The sequence below is a fragment of the Myxine glutinosa genome, chromosome 10 (genome assembly GCF_964187855.1).
Source record: "Myxine glutinosa chromosome 10, kmMyxGlut1.1, whole genome shotgun sequence".
Classification (NCBI taxonomy): domain Eukaryota; kingdom Metazoa; phylum Chordata; class Myxini; order Myxiniformes; family Myxinidae; genus Myxine; species Myxine glutinosa.
The window spans coordinates 12,337,986-12,358,880 of record NC_136270.1 but is presented as its reverse complement, the minus strand read 5'-3'; the positions used below and the strand labels follow the sequence as shown (position 1 = coordinate 12,358,880).

Below are 20,895 nucleotides of genomic sequence, written 5' to 3'. Positions count from 1 at the left end.
TGTTTTTTAGGTCAATGGGTCAAAGGTCAAGGTCACATAAATCGTCAATTTTCATCCAATGCACTTCATATCTATATATATATTCTGTATATAAACCTTAGCGGTTAGGGTGCCGACTTGGGATCCTAGGATCCTGGGTTCGAATCCCGGTCGATCGCTAAATTAACACCAGGGGGGTTGACTCAGCCTGTCATCCTTCTGAGGTCGGCAAATTGAGCACCAGCTTGCTGGGATGAATGATCCCGGTGTGTACCCGTTTAGAATAGGTACACCGTATCCCTGCGCATCGTAAGAGGCAACTAAGGGTTGGCGTCAGGAAGGGCATCCGGCCATAAAAACATTGCCTCAAACAGGGAACCATGATTGTCATGGGGCCCGCAAGGCTAACCCCCGCTCTGGCGGGGAAAATGGCCTTAAAACGATCATTCATTCATCTATCTATAATTCCAGTAATCTCTGTGTGTATGTTTGTATGTTTGTATGTTTGTATGTATGTTTGTCTGTGACCGCTGTTTCTCGACAACCACGGGTCCGATATACTTGCAACTTGCCAGGTATATTGCTGGGGACCCGAGGATGTGCCTTTTCAAGGTTTGAAATTAATCGGACAAGTAGTTACCGAGCTATGGCGATTTCTTTACCAAACACCGCAAGCCGTTCGCTTTGGACCAAACCATTGCATGTAAATAGAGGGGGGGGTTCTGTGGTCGTTGCGAATGGACCAAACCATTCATGTAAATAGAGGGGGGGGGGGGGTTCTGTGGTCGTTACTGCCACGTGGTTTCAAAGTTTTTTTTTGTTGTTGTTGTTTGCACGCATGTTTTTTTGCACCCACGTACGGGCACGCCCTAGGATGTTTACACACACACACCCCTACACAAATTTTTTTTTTTTTTTTTTTTTGGCAAGGAACGGGCACCCACGTACGGGCACGTCCTAGCTTATATATAGTACGGGCATGCCCTAGTTCATATAAACCCAAAACATGGATGGACGGTGAACCCTCATCGAGGTGAAGCCTCGGTCGACCCATGTGAGAATGTCTATTAATCATGTGCTGTTTAAATGTGAGTTGGATTGTGAATACATCTATTAATTACTTATTATTGGACCTTGACAACATCTATTTATTTCATATATTAATCAAGGACTATTGGAACATACCTCTTCGGTCTTTTAGACCTCTGGACCATTTAAGACCCTTTATATCCCCTTAGACCCTTTTGCCCTTTACACCCTTTAGACCGCTTGACCCTGTAGTCCCATTGACACTATTTAGATACTTTAGAGGATTTTAGACTCCTGAAGACCTTTATATTTTTTAGACCCCTTGATCCTTTGACCTTTTCACCCATTAGACCCTCTTTGGACACTTTAGATCCCTTTAGACTCCTTAGATGCTATATACCCATTAGGCCTATAACTAATGTTGGAATGCACCTTTTAGACCCCTTTATACCATTTGGGACACTCTTTGACCCATTCGACTCCTCAAGACATTTACACCATTTAGTGTTTAGACAGCTTAGCCCACTTGACTGTTAGACCTTTTAGACCCCATTACACCATTTTAGACACCTTGGATCACTGAAACTATTTAGACCGGTACACCACACACACATCTATCGAGTCTTCTTGCAATATAGAGTATACTTTTTCAGGAAGTAATGCGTAATCTCCAAGCACCATGAGGGTGGGTACTCTGCTGGGTTGAACAGAAATTGCATATTAGGTCACCGAATGGATTCACCAATCAAAACCTCGAAGCATATTGTTTTTGAGGTCAAAAGCTCAGAGTCAAAGGTTAAGGTCGCATTAAATCATAAATATTTATCCGAATGACTTAAAATTTTAACAGGGTTCGCATATTGGGTCACTGAAGCCTATTGTTTGAGGTCAAAAGGTCAAAGATCAACGTCACATAACATCATTATTTTTCATCATATAAACTTCAAATTTGAATAGGATTTGTATATTGGGACACAGAACTGGTTCACAAAAAAATCTGAATGATCAATTTAACCTTTTTGACCTGTCAACGGTTTCCATGACAATTTCACCCCATTATAATGAAATGGCCTTTGTGAATTGAATATTACCATACATCAGTATTTTTTTTTCCCAAGATATCAAATTGAAATTTAAACAGCTTATTTGTACATATGTGTGGTATATGTGAGATAGTTTTGGTCAAACCACACAAAGGTCAAGACCACAAACATGTAAACACCAATTATGCAGCAATTAGAAAATGTATTAACCAAATTTATTTTGCATAACATTCAATCTTGTAAGACACTTGATAGGTCAAAATTTTTGAAATTAACATCTTGCTGCATCCATGGCAAATATTGTTTCTATGGATTTTGCAGGGTATCGAGGGGGAGGGGGAAGAGTTATGGGTTAGGGTTGCTTTTTTATTCTGGTGCAAAAGAAGACTTGTTATTGCCATGCCAGCAACAGATATTTGTCCAAGTGAACTTTGACCCCAGACGAAGAGCACTTTCTTGGTCACTAGTGTTCACAAATGCAAAAAGATAGTGCAAACACATAATTAAGCAGATGCTTGGCTATTGATTTCAATCTCTCATCAAGTGCATTCTTTGGATGTTTAAGCTATTCATTCATCTGTGTGCAATGCATCATTGCAGGTTTACATCACCACTGGGAGAGTGGTTATGCTGCCGATTTTATGACCCCTGATTTGATGTGTGTACATACATACATATATATATATATATATATATATATATATATATATATATATATATATATATATAAACGTAAATGTGTGTGTGTATGTGTATGTGTGTGTGTGTGTGTGTGTGTGTGTGTGTGTGTGTGTGTGTGTGTGTGTGTGTGTGTGTGTGTGTGAGAGAGAGTTGAGGCTCATGGAGTAGGTAGCAGGTAGTACACAGAAGAAACAGAACATAACAAAATGTAAAGAACAGTAGAAAAAATGGGGCGGGGGTGGGGTGGTGGTCAAACACACCAATAGCACGGTGGAGGAACAAAGTGGAGGGAGACTTGGAGGAATAAAGGACATGGGGAAGAATGAGAGCAAGGAGAGGAGAAAACAGGAGGTGAACAGCATGGATACAGTCACAAACTGTCAATCACAGAAGTGGAAACTAGGGAAGAAGCAGAAATGGAACAAAACAAAAAAAACAAGACCAAAAGGGTAACAGCGGTGTAGCCAGGCGTGTTACCCTCGCCTGAGGAGAGGGTATTGAATTTGAGTCCGTTTGTTTGTTTGTCTGTCCGTTTGTTTGTTTGTTTGTTTGTCCGCACAGAATAAATATGATTTTCTCTGCAACCGTTGGTCCGATTGACAGGAAATTTTCGCCACAGGTGCAACTCCACCTGTAGAATTTTTTAATGATAATTATGACGTCATAGATCACGTGGTTCGGCCGCCATGTTGGAAAAACCGAAAAGATTTGCACCTTTATATCTCCGAAAGCGCTGCATAGAAAAAATTGAGACATGGCTCATTGTAAAGAACTCTCCATGTGGAATAACATCTGTTAATGATGACGTCATAGGTGCCCCCATTATGACGTCATAATTTGACAAGTACAAAACTTCATCCGATTAAGATGAAATTTCTTGAGCATAATCTAAGAATAAATTAGAGGAAAAAAAATAATCTGGCGAGGGTCTGCAATCTCCGATTGTTCTTTCTTGTTCTCTATGTTTCGAGTCAATGTTCTCTATGATTGAAGCATACACAGCTTCAATCTAGTAACTTTGCAGTCAGGACAAAGGGATTGCAGTCTTATGATTATATTTACTATATTATTATTATTATTAATACGAAAACGATACTACTGTATTAAAAAACCTGGGCTTATTTGTCCGAAGCAGCCTGATGGTGAGGCACGAAAGCATGAAGCCTAAGGCCTATAAGCAGTGTCATTGGAAGACCCGTAACACCTTTGCTTTCGATATTTGATGGTCATTTTAACAATCGGTTTGTTTGTGTTTCACACTGAATGAAAAGTGTAAAAGTAGAGCATGGCAATTGTGATATATGGCAGGTTCGACGACATATTTTGCCTGAACAACAAAAAAAAAAAACCACCGTTTAGAGGCCATTTGCGGGGGTTGGCCTTTTCAGGGACCGTGGTTGTTGTTGTTTTTTGGTCCCTTTTTTGAAGCAATGTTTTACGGCCGGATGCCCTTCCTGCCGCCAACCCTGTTTGTCGCCTTTTTACGATAAACAGGGAATTACCAGTGTACTGGTACTCAATTTGCCGACCTCGGGAGGATGACAGGCTGAGTCAACCCCCCTGGCGTTAATTCAGCGATCGACCGGGATTCGAACCCAGGATCCTTGGATCCTAAGCTGGCACCCTAGCCGCTAGCTCAAAACCAGGGATGGCATATAAATCAAAATGGCGGCATGCGGAGTCAGCCGTCGTATTCCGTAATGACATCACAGACGTAATCACATCAGATCACCCCTGTTATGTGATCAGATCCTCAGCTCTAATTGGTGCGTGTTTGTGAGGGACATACATACATACGGACAGACAAACACTGTTCTAGACGGCTTTTCCCTAAGGGCTACGCTGTAAAAAGGTTAAAATTTTAAATAAAAGATTAAGAGGAGGATGAGGGAGTGGGGTGAAACCTAGAAAAAGGTGGACTTGGGGATGGTAAAATGGGGTAGAAAAGATGGATGTGAATGAGGAATGACCTGATACGCTGGTGAACAAAACTGTTTGGAAGAATGACATTGAACAGACCGAGGAAATTAGTTCCACAGGTGGGGGAAAAAAGAAGAACAAATCAGTGGAGGGTGAGCAGCGAGTCTGGACTTTGGGAATTCCACCAGCTGGGGGTTACTGGTAGACTGTGTGTTTTCTGCAGACCTGGCAGTGGGGGAGGGGGACATCGACGACAACAGAGTACATAAAGCGCGGAGGGTGCAAGACTCGAAAGGAGGCAGTAGAAGATACCACCAACTTGTCTGCTATGTGGAAGTGATCGGCCCAGAGACTCGGCTTCATCGTGAGATTCCAATGATTTTGAAGGCCTTGGTTCTCAAGGCGTCCAGCTGAGTAAGGTGTGAGCCCGAGCTCCAGCAAAAAGGGGAGAGCAGTACTCCATCAAACTGCAGATGAAGAACTTTTAAGTTGACAAAGGGTCAGATGTGCCAAAAAAAAAGACTGCATGATGTAGGATAAAGACTTTGCATGATGTGGCAACTGGCTTTCGAGGCCAACTTTGATATGAGGATAGCCAAAGAAAGATCATGGCTGATGGTGAGGTCCAAACGATTGAGTGACAGAACTTATTCAAGAGGATTGTGAAGAAAGCCCATGGGAGGGTTTGCCAGATGGCCTTTTGAAAGACAGAGTGAGTGCGTGAGATTTGTCTGGATTGAAAGACACATTCCAGGTGTTTGACCAGCTTATGATTCTATCAATGATGGCAGAGTAATTTTAATTAATATGTATTTTATTTAATTTTCTGAGATTTGTAAAATTTGTTTTTCACTTGGAAGTTGTGGGTTACGATGTGTAAATAAAGGTGGAAAAGTCTGATTTAATGCAATTTAATTCCAGGCTACAGGGCAACAAAAGGTGAAAATTTCGAAAGGGGTTGTAGACTTCATATAGGCACTGTACCTACCTCATTGCACTATTTCCGGCATGTACTGAACTATTTTGAACACCTTATAGAACCTTTTGAACACCCACATACAACACGCAATACATGTACAGTTGCCCCGCCAAGGTTATACCAAACTATAGAAGGATTGTCAGTGATCTTGGAGAAACCCAGCAATTCTGTAGCTGTATTCAAAGCTTCTGTCTTTAAGCCACCTGAAATGATAAAGAAGGAATGACAGAAATTAAGGAAGGAAATATGAATTACAGCATGGCAATGGGGAAATTTTAAAATGTTTTTTTTTCATGATAAATTCTATGAAACACGATAAAACCAAGTACGAATGCATGTAAATATACAAGGTGTCTTTCCTTAAGTTATGCCAGTCAATTCAGCCTCTCAGAACTGGAGTTGGTCTATTGTTGAAGCATCGTGGCCCACAATCATGCATGGCTGCCGTAATGAAAACACAGTACCATCGGTATATGTACGATTTTGTGACATGCCAAATTTCGAATATTTAAAACTCGAGCGCACACAATTTTTTTTTACATTATCAACCATGCAACTACTCCAAACCTATAAATAGGGGAGGAGGTGGGAGGGGAGGAGCAAAATGGCCGATTATGCTTCATGACATCTTCATAAACTGGATTTGGCAGTTACTTAAGGGGGCATTATACCATTGAAGGCAAAAAAAAATATATTTTTACAAATATACAAATGCATCAATTAAAATGTTTGTTTCCTAGTATTGTATATATGTACCAAGTTTGAACGTAAATGGACTTGTCATAGAGAAGATATAAGCTGTAAAGTGGTAATTCATCATTTGTATGCATCTGGTTACCATGGTAACCATGCATAATATAATGCTATGTAATGTATACCAATGTAATGTTCATATATCAAGCAACATGTACATATATAGTTTTGCATATTTTCAATCAAGACATTTTATCAAAAAGTGCATTACTGTGATTCAGTGTTGTTTTTACTGTGTTCAGTGTAATGGGGAGCATTACACTGAACACAGTAAAAACAACACTGAATCACAGTAATGCACTTTTTGATTGAAAATATGCAAAACTATATATGTACATGTTGCTTGATATATGAACATTACATTGGTATACATTACATAGCATTATATTATGCATGGTTACCATGGTAACCAGATGCATACAAATGATGAATTACCACTTTACAGCTTATATCTTCTCTATGACAAGTCCATTTACGTTCAAACTTGGTACATATATACAATACTAGGAAACAAACATTTTAATTGATGCATTTGTATATTTGTAAAAAAAATTTTTTTTTTGCCTTCAATGGTATAATGCCCCCTTAACTACCTCCGCTACCGAAGGTGGACGGAGGTTGTAATTTCAGCCCTGTCTGTCTGTGAAAAAGGATATCTTAAAAACCTGTGGACTAATTCCGACGAAATTTTGTGGAGAGGTTGCGTGTGACAAGGCCAAATCGATTCGTTTTGGTGAAGATCCACATCCGGATACAATAATTTTTTCAGTGATTCTTTACCATTAAAAGATAGGGCCAAAACGATATAGATATATAGCACAATACCTCAAAAGGTTATGGACATATTCAGATGAAACTTGGTGGATAGGTTGGGTGTGTGACAAAGACGAATTGATTCGATTTTGGTGATGATCCAAATCCTGATCCGGATACAAGAATTTTAAATTTTTAAGTGATTCTCCACCATTGAGAGATAGGGCCAAAAACGATATATAGGATGATATTTCAAAAAATTATGGACGACTTATGACAAAATTAGGTGGATGAATTGGTTATGTGACAGGTACAAGCCAATTAGATTTTGGTTTAGGTCCGGATCAGTGTAATACAAAATGAAAACTGTTCAGCCTGGTGGAGGTATGCGCTCTACTGAGTGCCATTCTAGTTTAAAATGCAACGCTCCGACTACACTCATTAGCGATCCACCAGCTTTCTCACATTACTCTGAGATGAAGCAGTTGCAAGTATGACTGTAAGTCATATTCATATCAAAATCATCAAATATATAATGGAGAAAACCACAAGAAAACTTAGCGATTGAACGCAACAGCAAAACATGAAGTGCTGCTACAAAGGGGTAGATGCAAAAATGATAATTTGTACCATGGTTAAGGACCTGGAGGCAAATAGCCAATGAAGGAAGGCCCACCGGAATGAGCTCACACAGCACTGCAAAGTGGTTGTACCTGAAAAATATCCCACACAGAGTAGCACTACGATGAGAGCAACAAGTGATAACAGCTACATTGAAGGGGGTGGTGGGAGGAGGGGGGGGGGGTGAATACACACACACACACACACACATATATATATATATATATATATTGTTGCGAATATGGAATTTGGCCTCCATATCCGCTTGTAAATATTCCCCTATTTTCTCCAATACTCCCCAACTTTCCCCAATCCCCCATTCCCTAGTCCCATTGCATGTAAATAACAATCAGTAGAGCCGACCTTCCCCTTATTCCCCCATTAAATGTCGTGCCCAGGTCCACCGCACCACACGTAGACAACTTTCGGACATCTTCCTAGTTATTCTTAGTCTATGTCAGTTAAGGCCTCGTTTCCATTAATTATGACTCTTCGTTGCACCAGAATGTGATTATATGGCATCAGTAGTGAGTTTAGGACCTTTCCCATACCTCCTCCCATCTTCTTCCCCGTCTACAACAACAGAGGGGCACGGCGCTGCGCGAGGGGGAGTGTGCGTCCTCCCACCGGCTCGGTTCGCCGCCATCGACAATGCGCTCCAGACGATGCGCTCCAGACCATGCGCTCCACGGGGTTACCACGAAGGGGCTCCTTGTCAGCTCCTCGTCAAGGGCGGAGCCTGGTAAACCCCCCCGCACGCACCCAATGAGAAGCAACGTGCCGATTCCACGAGGCGGAGCTAACGAGCCGAGGGCGTGTCACTCCCCGCCGGATATACGCGGCCACGTAGCGGACGTGACGTGAGATGCGCCCCCAGCTGGAGAAAGAACGTTGCCTTGCCTACGACCGCTGAGAGGAAGAGAACCCGCCTGAGAAAGAACGTCACCTCTGAGCGCTGCGACGAGACCTCCCCGCATCTCTGGACCGGACCGGGTCGATTCTAACCTTTGAGCACAGGTGCACCTGGAGCCATCGCTACCCGCCTGTCCTTTCCATCAACCCCCGTGTGAGTCAGCCGTTGTCCCGTTTGCCTGTCGTCTGTTGGGGAATAATATAAGATTGTGTCTAAGTGCTTGTCTTTCTATGTTGTACCTCTAGCCCCTGTAATCTAACCTTTTCCGTAACGAATATAATCTCCTCCGGAGGTCTTGAGAACCGTATCCCTGGTGTCGTCATTTTATAACCCAGCCGGGTGTCTTCTTTTTCTTATTGAGCCAGCGTGGCGCGGCTTCGTCAACGTCGAGTATAATCGGTAACTTGTGCAGACGTGGTCATACCAAAACCGCTCGGTAAACTAACATCTAAGCCACGTCTGTAACATTTGGTGTCGAGGAGTGAGATTCGGACCCGGGACTAAATTAGTTAGGCCCAAATTTTGGGAGGGAAAATCGAGCCGGAGCGCGTACGGCGCTCGACCAAATCGATCCGGAGCGCGGTCCCGCGGTTACTGCGCTCGACGAAATTATAACAGCAAAATTTGGATTGGTGTTACGAAACTCGAATTTTGAAAGTCGCGCTATGGCGGATCAAGACGGCTGGGGTCCGGTAGGGGAGAGTGAAGCAGGGTCGGTCCAGGACCAAATTGAGGGACATGAGGAGAGCGAAACAGCGAGGGTAGCAGGCACGCAAAATGGCGCCTCGCAAGAGCGCGCGGTAGCCGAGCCCGCTGTATCAACGGGCTTTAACATGCAGCCGATTGACATACAGGCCCTCATTGCGCAGCTACAGGCAGCTGTACAGATGAGTATGGGGAGCCAAATTGAGCGATTGAGTGAGCAAATGGGGGTAATGAGGGACGAAGCGAGGGGTACCAGTGGGAAGTTAGACAATAATTTTGAGGGGTTAGACAACGGGATAAAAGAGGTGAAACATGGGTTAACGGGGGTAGAAAACAGAATGGCCGCTCAAGAGAATCAAATGGAAGGGATGCAAAAGGGGTTAGAGGGGGTAGAAAATAGAATGGCTGCCCAGGAGAATCAGATAGAGGGAGTGAAAAATGGGTTAGAGGGGTTAGAAAACAGTATGGAAGGCAAATTGAGGGACATGAGGGACCAAGCAGAAAGGGAAGTTAACCAAATGGGGCAGCAGATAGAGGGGGTCAGAATGGGGGTAGAAACCAAACTGGATGCTCACAGGGAGGAAATGGAGCAGATGAGGGTGGCATCTGGGCAGGAGATGCAAGTGATGGGAGAAGAGATCAGAAGAGGAGTGAGTGAGGAGGTCGGAGGAGTGCGCGAGGAGGTGAGGCACTGTGAGGAGCACATGGAAAAGGAGGTGAGAAAGGGGACTGTAAAGTTACAAGGGGGCATAGAGGACCTGACGCAGGAGGTGGAACAGCTGACGGAGGGACAAAAAGGACTAACGGAGCAGGTTCAAAGGAACACTGCGGTAATAGAGGGTTTAAAATCGACACAGAAGGAGATGAAAAAGGACGTAGGGGTAATTAAAAAAGAGTGCCAGACGGTACATGAGGACCTGACGAGGAAAATGAACAAAGTGGTAGAGGTAATGGAGGTTAAAGAGCGGGAGGTGCGGGAGCACATAGAAAAAAATAAAGTGGAGTTAGAGGAAGAACTTAAAGGGGCGCACGAAGAGATGAAGGAGATGAAGCAAAAATTAGAAGAAGTGGAAGAAGGGGTGAGCGAAATTAAGAAGCGACGGAGAGAGGATAAGAAAGAGATAAAGGAGGAAGTAAAAGAATTGGTCCAAAGTCTGTGTTCGGATCGTAATGATGTGCTCATTAACCGGATGAGGGATTCGCAGGTGATGGAGGAGAAGCGAAGAGGAAGAGGACCCGGTGTAAGTGGTGACCAATATGGTCGTGCGTATGATGCGCCAGGGGATTTAATGAGCTTGGGGGTCGAGATGGACCCGGGTGTTCGTGAGAGGCCACTGGTGAAGTGTGCGAAAGGTCTGGTGTGCGAAAAAGGAGGTGTGCGAGAATGTCCGACCATGGGGTGTGTGAGGAAAAAGTGCACGCCGAGGAGTGAGTGTGCCGTCAGGAGTGAGCCGGTCGAAGCGCGTGTGCGAGGGGGTACATGGAAGCGCGGTGTGGTGAGTGTTACGGAGGAAGTAACGAGAGAGTGTACACCTGTGGTGAGTGTTACAGAGGGTGTAAAGGGAGAGTGTGCGCGAGAAAGGTGTTTGACGGACAGGTGCATGGGGAAAGAGTGCGCTGTCAAAGGCAAGGAAGAATGCACACCTGTGGTGAGTGTTACAGAGGGTGTAACGGGAGAGTGTGCGCGAGAAAGGTGTGTGACGGACAGGTGCATGAGGAAAGAGTGTGCTGTCAAGAGTAAGGGTGAGTGCGCTGTCAGGAATGGAGGGGAGAGTAGTGAGAGTGACATGGAGCGTGAGTTAGTTGTGACAGGTGAGCGAGGATGTACACCTGGGATGGAAGGATGCACACCTGGAATGGTAGAGCGTGAGTGGGAATGCACGCTGGAGTTGGTGGTGAGGCACGTGGTTGGGTGTGCGAATGAGAGCACACCTGTAATTGTCACAGAGGAGGTGACCGAGGAGGGGGCGCGAAGCGGTGTATTGGTGAGGTGTGCGAGCAACGAATGTGTGCCAAAGTGTTCGGTGGTCAGGTGTGTGACCAAGGCTGTGAGTGGAATGGGTGTACCTGGGTGTGTAAGGAAGGGTACGAGGAGCATGGGCACAGCTGGATGTGTGAGAAAGGAGCGGGCTTCGGGGTGTAAGCATGCAGGTGAAGCATCGACGTTAGACGGGGTAGAGTTTAGAACGACTTATAGCCGAATCGGGCCCTCGGTGCGTGCCGGGCCTCGCTTTGAACGGCCGCGTCCGTGCTCCACTAGGCGGAGCGGGCGGCTGGATAGGAAGGGTCGTCATGGCGACCACGTTTTGTTGAGACGTGCCGGCAGGTCGAGATCGGGACATTGGATGGCTCCACGCCGAGGTGATGCGTGGGATCTCGGCCCGGGTAAGCCCCCGTCCCTGCACCGAGTGCCGGACGCATCCAGCCGCTGGCACAAAACAACCAGCATCCATTGCTTGGCTTTACGAAGCCGGGCTTTGGACAGGGATTGGCGCACCGAGAGGTATTAGTGAGTCGACTGGGTGATGAGGTTAGTGTTTTGGACCCAAAATTGGAGAAAAACAAAATTTGATGATTGGCAAGGGATTGGCAGTAGTGATTGGCAGATGATGGGCAGTGATTGGCAAATTTTTAATTTGTGGAAATTTGATGTGCAAAATTTATAGTGAGAGACCCCCGATGTGGTGGGATGGCAAATCCACCATCCTTCCCATGTGGGGGGCAAATGCGCAATAGATTATGGGGTGTATGGCAGTGAAAACTAGCCCGGGTGGGTTAGGTTATATTGTAGGGATCTAGAAGAGATTGACATTAGGTGACGTTAAGTTTAGTTAGTGACTGATACCTGTAGTGGGGACGCAGGTAGATTAGTGTGGATGATAATGACGTGGGAGCGCAATAGTTTAAAGGGACGACTGGGAAGCGCAAGTTTCAGGAGGGAGTAGTTAGCTGAGATGATGCCGTGTGTGTGTGAGGATGGAACAGGTGTGATTGCACAGGTGTGCAACTGGACAGGTGTGATTGCACAGGTGTGCAACTGGACAGGTGTGTGGAGCAGTGTATGAGTAGTGAGTGTTGTGGGTCAGCGCGAATGCGCTTGGGGAGAGAAGGGTGCAGGTGGCACCAGGTGTGAGAGCACAGGTGTGCAAGTACAGGTGTGTGGAGAGAGTTGGAGTAAGTGGTACGGAGTGGTGTGCATGGTGCGAAGGTGTGAATGGGGGAAGAGTGGACCCCCATCACGGATACCCGGGGCGGGTAGTGTAAGTGTTAGGTAGAGGGTACAGGTAAATTGTGGTTGGATATTGGCATTTGTGGTGCGGTTGCAGAATGGTGTTGTGGATGGGTGCATTAGTGTTGTGGAAATGGCTGGGCGTGTAGCCTGTTAGTGTGTGTTAGTTGGTTGGGCACTCCACCACTGTGAGGATGTCGGCCAGGTGAGGCCGCAGGTGGGCTCTGGGAGCCGGTAGTTGTGAGTGGGTGCCTGAGGATCCCGGGTGTGGATCGGGTAGCCCAGTGCCAGAGAGGGCACCGAGTGGGGAGAGAGCCAGAGGGCCTTCCCCAGGTAGTTAGGTTAGGGTAAGGAGCAGGTAAGCTCGGAGGCAACTACAGTGGTGGAGGTGTGCAGGTGGGTAGACCCGCTGGGAGAGGTACACGCCGCAGCCCAGAAATTGTGCGAGGGCACCGGGAGATGAATCGGGGGAGTGAGACCCCAAATTGAAGGGCACCACAGTTTGGCCAATGGGAATTGGTTTTTAGAACCCATAGTGTAAGAGGGCCAATGGTTTGGCCGGAGAAAGACCCCGGGTAGTGTAAAGTTGTTAACTTTATAAAGTTGTCATTTAGGAAATAGTTAGGATTGATGAACCTGTCGCACCATACGCAGCCACTTACCTGTGGTGATGATGACTCCACACCTGTGTTTCCTTTGTTTTGTGCAGAAGTAAGGATTGCTGTGAGGATTTGTGAGACGCATCACGACGTGGATGAGACATTGGGGTGATTCCATCTCTCCCTCCCTAGGAGGGACTGATGATGAATTGGTAATGGCAAATTTTGATGTTGAGTTGAAAATGGCAAATTTGATTGGTTAGGAGGGAGAGAAGACGAATTTGGTTTATGGGAGGAACGGGGAAGACAGTAGGGATGTTTGTTGATTTGTAAAGTAGATGTTTATGGGTAGTGTTGTGTTTTGTGGATACAGTAAGGGGTAAGGGAGGGGCCATGTAGGTTACCTGGTGGGGGGGGGGGGCGTACGATAGGAACGTACCTGTCTCACCTGGTTCCCATGTGCCCCCAGTGTGCATCACCTTACATTGCGTGCACTTTTGCGCCCTTACCACCTTACTCACTTGTCTGCTTCTTTTGTCTCCCACCTCCGAGGATCTGGCTTTGGGGTAGAGAGAGAGGAGAGAGAGGTGCTGGCTGCGCAGTTGTGGGCCTGCACTTTCGCTGTTTGCTGCCGGGATCGATACACCATATGGACCGCAATGTTTGTGGCCACCCACAATGGACCGCAGTTCGTTTGCGGCCAAGCACCACCCGGGGATGGACCTATGGGTCAACGTGGCACCTATGCCATAAAGGTGAACCACTGTTAATTAACACCACTGAAGGCCACAAGAAGAGCAAGAGACACCTGCAGGGTTAGGGGTTGTCGAATTTATTTTTATTCCAATGAACAATGGTGACTGCACCGATTGGTGGTGGGGTGGTGCTTTTGATGCTGGGAAAGGGTGCTCTGCACGTTATTAAAGGCCGTCGGCCACAGAGCACTCGTGGGTTGGTGTATCGATGCTGGCAAGCGCGCTCTCTCTATGCATAACATCTGCATGTGTTCCTCCAAAGACAGGTCCTGGATCGTAGTGTAGATATCAGCGTAATCTTGTAAATAATGCTCCCTACCGGCTGTATGTGTAGTTTGCGAATTCTTTCCGGATTCGGTTATCCTGTGGGTGTGTTTCTGTGAGGAGAAGGGTGCAACGTCGCAGGGGGACATATTTACTCATTTGTGAATATCTGTAAAACTGTCGCACTCAGGGTAGAGTTAATAGTAGAGGGAACTACATTGCGTGCCACACTAAAGTAGGTAAAAATTTATCGGGTCGGGACGCCCCGAGGGTAGAGAAGGGTGCAATGTTGCGAATATGGAATTTGGCCTCCATATCCGCTTGTAAATATTCCCCTATTTTCTCCAATACTCCCCAACTTTCCCCAATCCCCCATTCCCTAGTCCCATTGCATGTAAATAACAATCAGTAGAGCCGACCTTCCCCTTATTCCCCCATTAAATGTCGTGCCCAGGTCCACCGCACCACACGTAGACAACTTTCGGACATCTTCCTAGTTATTCTTAGTCTATGTCAGTTAAGGCCTCGTTTCCATTAATTATGACTCTTCGTTGCACCAGAATGTGATTATATGGCATCAGTAGTGAGTTTAGGACCTTTCCCATACCTCCTCCCATCTTCTTCCCCGTCTACAACAACAGAGGGGCACGGCGCTGCGCGAGGGGGAGTGTGCGTCCTCCCACCGGCTCGGTTCGCCGCCATCGACAATGCGCTCCAGACGATGCGCTCCAGACCATGCGCTCCACGGGGTTACCACGAAGGGGCTCCTTGTCAGCTCCTCGTCAAGGGCGGAGCCTGGTAAACCCCCCCGCACGCACCCAATGAGAAGCAACGTGCCGATTCCACGAGGCGGAGCTAACGAGCCGAGGGCGTGTCACTCCCCGCCGGATATACGCGGCCACGTAGCGGACGTGACGTGAGATGCGCCCCCAGCTGGAGAAAGAACGTTGCCTTGCCTACGACCGCTGAGAGGAAGAGAACCCGCCTGAGAAAGAACGTCACCTCTGAGCGCTGCGACGAGACCTCCCCGCATCTCTGGACCGGACCGGGTCGATTCTAACCTTTGAGCACAGGTGCACCTGGAGCCATCGCTACCCGCCTGTCCTTTCCATCAACCCCCGTGTGAGTCAGCCGTTGTCCCGTTTGCCTGTCGTCTGTTGGGGAATAATATAAGATTGTGTCTAAGTGCTTGTCTTTCTATGTTGTACCTCTAGCCCCTGTAATCTAACCTTTTCCGTAACGAATATAATCTCCTCCGGAGGTCTTGAGAACCGTATCCCTGGTGTCGTCATTTTATAACCCAGCCGGGTGTCTTCTTTTTCTTATTGAGCCAGCGTGGCGCGGCTTCGTCAACGTCGAGTACAATCGGTAACTTGTGCAGACGTGGTCATACCAAAACCGCTCGGTAAACTAACATCTAAGCCACGTCTGTAACAATATATATATATATATATATTGTCATGTGATTCCAGAGAACACCTTACCCCATGCAGTCTTGAGGAAAAGGTCATGGAAAGGGTATTTTCAACTCTTGCTTTGCGTTTCCGAGCAGGATTGATATTTTTTATGGGCCACGATTTTGTCTGAATCCCTATATTCCCCTGCTGGAGACCACACGTGGCAAATACGATTGGTCGAGATGATGTGGAATGACGTAATATTTTGGAGAATTACTGCAAAATTGGGGCTTTTTGGAAGTGCCAAAAAGGCAATTTATATAGTGTTCATTGTTCAAGTATATCATTCAATTGAAATGCGGACTCCCCTTCTAATTAGTGGATTCGGCTATTTCAGCCACACCCATTGCTGACAAGTTTATATAATCAAGCACACAGCCATGCAATCTACATAGACAAACATTGGCAGTAGAATGGGCCGTACTGAAGAGCTCAGTGACTTTCAACGTGGCACCGTCATAGGATGCCACTTTTCAACAAGTCAGTTCATCAAATTTCTGCCCTGCTAGAGCTGCCCCAGTCAACTGCAAGAACTGTTATTGTGAAGTGAAAACGTCTAGGAGCACAACAGCTCAGCCGTGAAGTGGTAGGCCACACACACAAGCTCACAGAACGGGTCCACCGGGTGCTGAAGCGTGTAGCACGTAAAAATAGTCTGTCCTCAGTTGCAACACTCACTACCAAATTCCAAACTGCCTCTGGAAGCAACGTCAGCACAGCAACTGTTCGTCGGGAGCTTCATGAAATGGGTTTCCATGGCTGAGCAGCCGCACATAAGCCTAAGATCATCATGCGCAATGCCAAGCGTCGGCTGGAGTGGTGTAAAGCTCGCCGCCATTGGACTCTGGAGCAGTGGAAACGCGTTCTCTGGAGTGATGAATCACGCTTCACCACCTGGCAGTCCGACGGACTAATCTGGGTTTGGCGGATGCCAGGAGAACGCAACTGCCTGAATGCATAGTGCCAATTGTAAAGTTTGGTGGAGGAGGAATAATGGTCTGGGGCTGTTTTTCATGGTTCGGGCTCGGCCCCTTGGTTCGAGCGAAGGGAAATCTTAACGCCATAGCATACAATGACATTCCAGATGATTGTGTGCTTCCATCTTTGTGGCAACAGTTTGGGGAAGGCCCTTTCCTGTTTCAGCATGACAATGCCCCCATGCACAAAGCGAGGTCCACACAGAAATGGTTTATCAAGATCGGTGTGGAAGAACCTGACTGGCCTGCACAGAGCCCTGACCTCAACCCCATTGAACACCTTTGGGATGAATTGGAATGCCAACAGCAAGCCAGGCCTAATCACCCAACATCAGTGCCCAACCTCACCAATGCTCTTGTGGCTGAATGGAAGCAAATCCCCGCAGCAATGTTCCAACATCGAGTGGAAAGCCTTCCCAGAAGAGTGGAGGCTGTTATAGCAGCAAAAGGGGGACCAACTCCATATTAATGCCCATGAATTTGGAATGAGATGTGTGATGTTCGGGTGTCCACATACTTTTGGTCATGTAGTGTATATGTGTGTGTGTATGTATGTATATATATATACTGAAACGCAAAAGAAACTTACCACCTATGAAACCTTTAAATATCAACAATAACACTGCGTGTAGTAAATGTGTGAACTTATTTGTGGACAATAGTGTCCTCACTGTCAGACAAAACTGTCACGGATTGTCACTTGAACCTTCAATGGTCACTTCATAGCACAGCTGTTGAACAGCCGTTTTGACTGTCAGTGATTAGCCAAGGGGTACGGGATGATTTTAATGAGCTGCACGTGATGTCTTGATATTGGCTTTAAAAAGTCCAGTGCAAAATGGGCATTTCAATCAACATGCCACGATTGTCAAGGGATCAACGGCAGCGTGCCCTGGGCATGCTGCAAGGCGGACTGAGCTACCGTGAGGTGGCATTTAATATGGAATATATTTTTTTTGTGGGGGTGAACTTACTTTTCAAGATGACTTAGAACCAAAAGTTCATTGGAATTATGTTGAAATTATTCTAGATTTTGTTAATGTGACCTTTAAAAGAAACAAAAACCACATTTGACATTTCGAAGCAAATAAATTGATCCTTGAAAGTGATGTAAACTGATATTGAACTCAATTCACTGACAGTACTGTGTTAAAATTCTGTACATTTTCCAGAAGTATCTCTTTATTTTGCACATTAGCCAAAAAAAATTTCAACAAAAACAAAAGCTAAATTATGACTGGGATTACGGACAGTAAAATTACAGTTCAGTACTTCGTGTAACCCCCACGAGCATTCAGGAGAGCACGTACACGTCGAGGCATGCTGTTCACGAGATTTGCCAAGGTTTGGACCAGGAATCACTTGCCATGCAGTGACAATAGTCTGCTGCAATGCACGCACAGAGGTAGGCTGCTGGTCCAAGTTGTCGATTTGACGCGTTAATTCTGCCCACAAGTTCTCTATTTGATTCATATCCGGGGACATGGCAGGCCATTCCTTATGCTCTCCACCACGGTCAGCAAGAAAGTGTTGGATCATGAGAGCACGATGAGGCCATGCATTGTCATCTTGGAAGACAAACCTTCCTCGAAAGGCTGCACGAGCAAATGGGAGCAATGTTTCTTCCAGAATGACCCTGTACTTGAACAGGTTCAGGTTTCCATTCAGAACAACCAGGTCAGTTTTGCCCCCTGCATGAAACGCAGCCCAAACGGTCACCCCACCACCTCCAGCTTGGACTCTTGGCACGATACAATCTTCGTCGTGGGCTTCATGCACTTGTCTGTGCACTCGGACGTGGCCATCTTGACGATAGACCAGAAATCTAGACTCGTCACTGAAGGTCACGTGATTCCAGTGTCCTGGCTGCCATTGACGGTGCTCTCTGGCCCACTGCAATCGGCACTGGCTGTGTTGTCTTTGTCTGGTCAGGCATGGCTTTCTCAGGGGACGCCTGGCACGATAGCCTGCTTGAACCAGTCGTAGGTTGACTAGCCTTGTGGATACAGGCACATTTGTCAGTTGCTGCCACTCAGCCCTAAACCGATTAGCTGACTTGGTACGGCCATTGCAGACTAACCGGTGCAGCTGGCGATCATCTCTCCTTGTGGTTCTGCGTGGACGTCCTGACCTCGGTATTGCAGTAGGGACACCCCTCTGAGCATTTCGTTTCAGGATCATTGACACCTGACCTTGAGTGATGCCATACTGCCGAGCAATAGCACGCTGTTTCATGCCAGAATTTCGTAAAGCCACCACTCCATGACAAACAGCATTGTCAAGTTGACGGACCATCTCCAGAGGAAGCGGCAATAACTTTTGTAGACGTGCAGCAGTTGTTTTCCACTAATACAGAACGCAACAACCCTTATATACCCGATTGTGAAGCCAATCGTCAAATGTACCTGTCCTTACATTTTGTCACGCCACCTGTGATATAATCCTGTTATTGACTTCTTGCTGCGAAAGATAATCAGTGACATGGTTCTCTCAACAAAGACATCACCGAAGGGTAAAAGAAACTCACCAGATTGATAAACTGAGTTCAGAAAGTAAACCCAAGTCAAGAAAAAACAAAATTCCATATTAAATGCCAAGTCTGTATGTATATAATATATATATATAAATATATATATATATATATATATATATATATATATATATATATATATAGTCACGTGAAAAAGTAAGTACACCCGATGTAAAGTTTTGACTTTTTCAACATATTTCAACATACAGCTATTTGATCTTCATTTCAACAATATTGATAGATAAAGGTGATATAATATAACAAATATCATGAAACATTTACATTTTGTCGTCCATTGTATAATTTAAATAAAGATAAATGCAAATTTTGCATGTGGAAAAAGTAAGTACACCCTTGGCTCTAATTGGTGATATTGCCCCCTTTGGCAGAAACAACCTCAAGTAGGCGTTTCTTATAACTGTTTACCAGTCTCTGACATCGACTGGTTGAAATTTTTGCCCACTCCTCCATGCAGAATTCTTTCAGCTGTGCGATGTTTGAGGGCTTTCTTGCATGCACAGCTCGTTTCAAATCCCCCCACAACATCTCGATGGGATTTAGATCCGGGCTTTGACTTGGCCATTCCAGAACCCTCCATTTCTTTCTTTTCAGCCATTCCTTGGTGGATTTACTGGTATGTTCAGGGTCATTGTCATGTTGCAAGGTCCACCTTCAGTTGAGCTTCAACTTTCTGACAGATGGCTTCACATTATCCTCAAGCCACCCTCTGGTACAATGAAGAATTCATAGTGGATTCTATGATGGTGAGCTGCCCAGGCCCTGACGCAGCAAAGCTGCCCCAAACCATAATATTTCCACCACCATGCTTTTCAGTTGGTATCAGGTTCTTGTGGTCAAATGCTGTCTTTGGTTTTCGCCAAACATGTCTTCTGGTACTGCGGCCAAATAGCTCTACCTTTGACTAATCTGTCCAGATCACATTGTTCCAGAAGTGCTGGTCTTTGCCTAGGTGTTCATTGGCAAACTTTAGTCTTGCCCTGATGTTCTTTCTGGACAGAAAAGGTTTCCTCCTGGCACACCTCCCATGTAGATGAAATTTGTGCAGCCTCTTTCTAATGGTAGACTCGTGCACTTTGACATCAACAGTGGCAAGAGCTACCTGTAGGTCCCGTGATGACATTCTGGGGTTCTTAGAGATTTCCTTCAGCATCTTGCGGTCTGCTCTCGGGCTGAACTTGCTGGGGCGGCCTGGCCTGAACAAGTTGGCAGTTGTTTGGAATCTTCTCCACTTGTAGATGATCTTCCGGAAAGTCAAATGATTGATTTCAAATTGTTTGAAGATCTTTTTAAATCCCTTCCCAGACTCGTAGGCATCTATAACATTCTTTCTGAAGGCCTCAGAGAGCTCTTTTGATCTTGGCATGGTGACGCCGCACACTTCAACAACAAAGAGCAAACCAAACTGAATGTCTGAGGTTTAAATAAGACAGGTTCCTCCAAGATCCTCTCTAATGATGTTCTAATCATTTGCACCTGAGCTGGTGCACCTGATTATAATTTTAGGTGTTTGAAGTTGTGATAAATGTGGGGGTGTACTTACTTTTTCCACACGTGAAATTTGCATGTGTTTATTTAAATTATACAATGGACTACAAAATGTAAATGTTTCATGATATTTGTTATATTATATCACCTTTATCTGTCAATATTGTTGAAATGAAGATAAAATAGCTGTATGTTGAAATAT

General features: G+C 45.6%; 1 protein-coding gene across 13 annotated transcripts in view; it reads right to left on the bottom strand.

Annotated features, from left to right (window-relative positions):
- Positions 1-20,895, bottom strand: part of HEXD (hexosaminidase D) — a 111,331-nt gene that overhangs the window by 21,567 nt on the left and 68,869 nt on the right. For all 13 annotated transcript variants that reach the window (XM_078785330.1, XM_078785332.1, XM_078785337.1 and 10 more), the window contains 2 exons: positions 7,768-7,850; positions 5,753-5,834 (listed from right to left, as the gene is read on the bottom strand). In XM_078785330.1, coding sequence (XP_078641456.1) covers positions 5,753-5,834; positions 7,768-7,850 — 165 coding nt within the window. The remainder of the gene's footprint in view (positions 1-5,752; positions 5,835-7,767; positions 7,851-20,895) is intronic.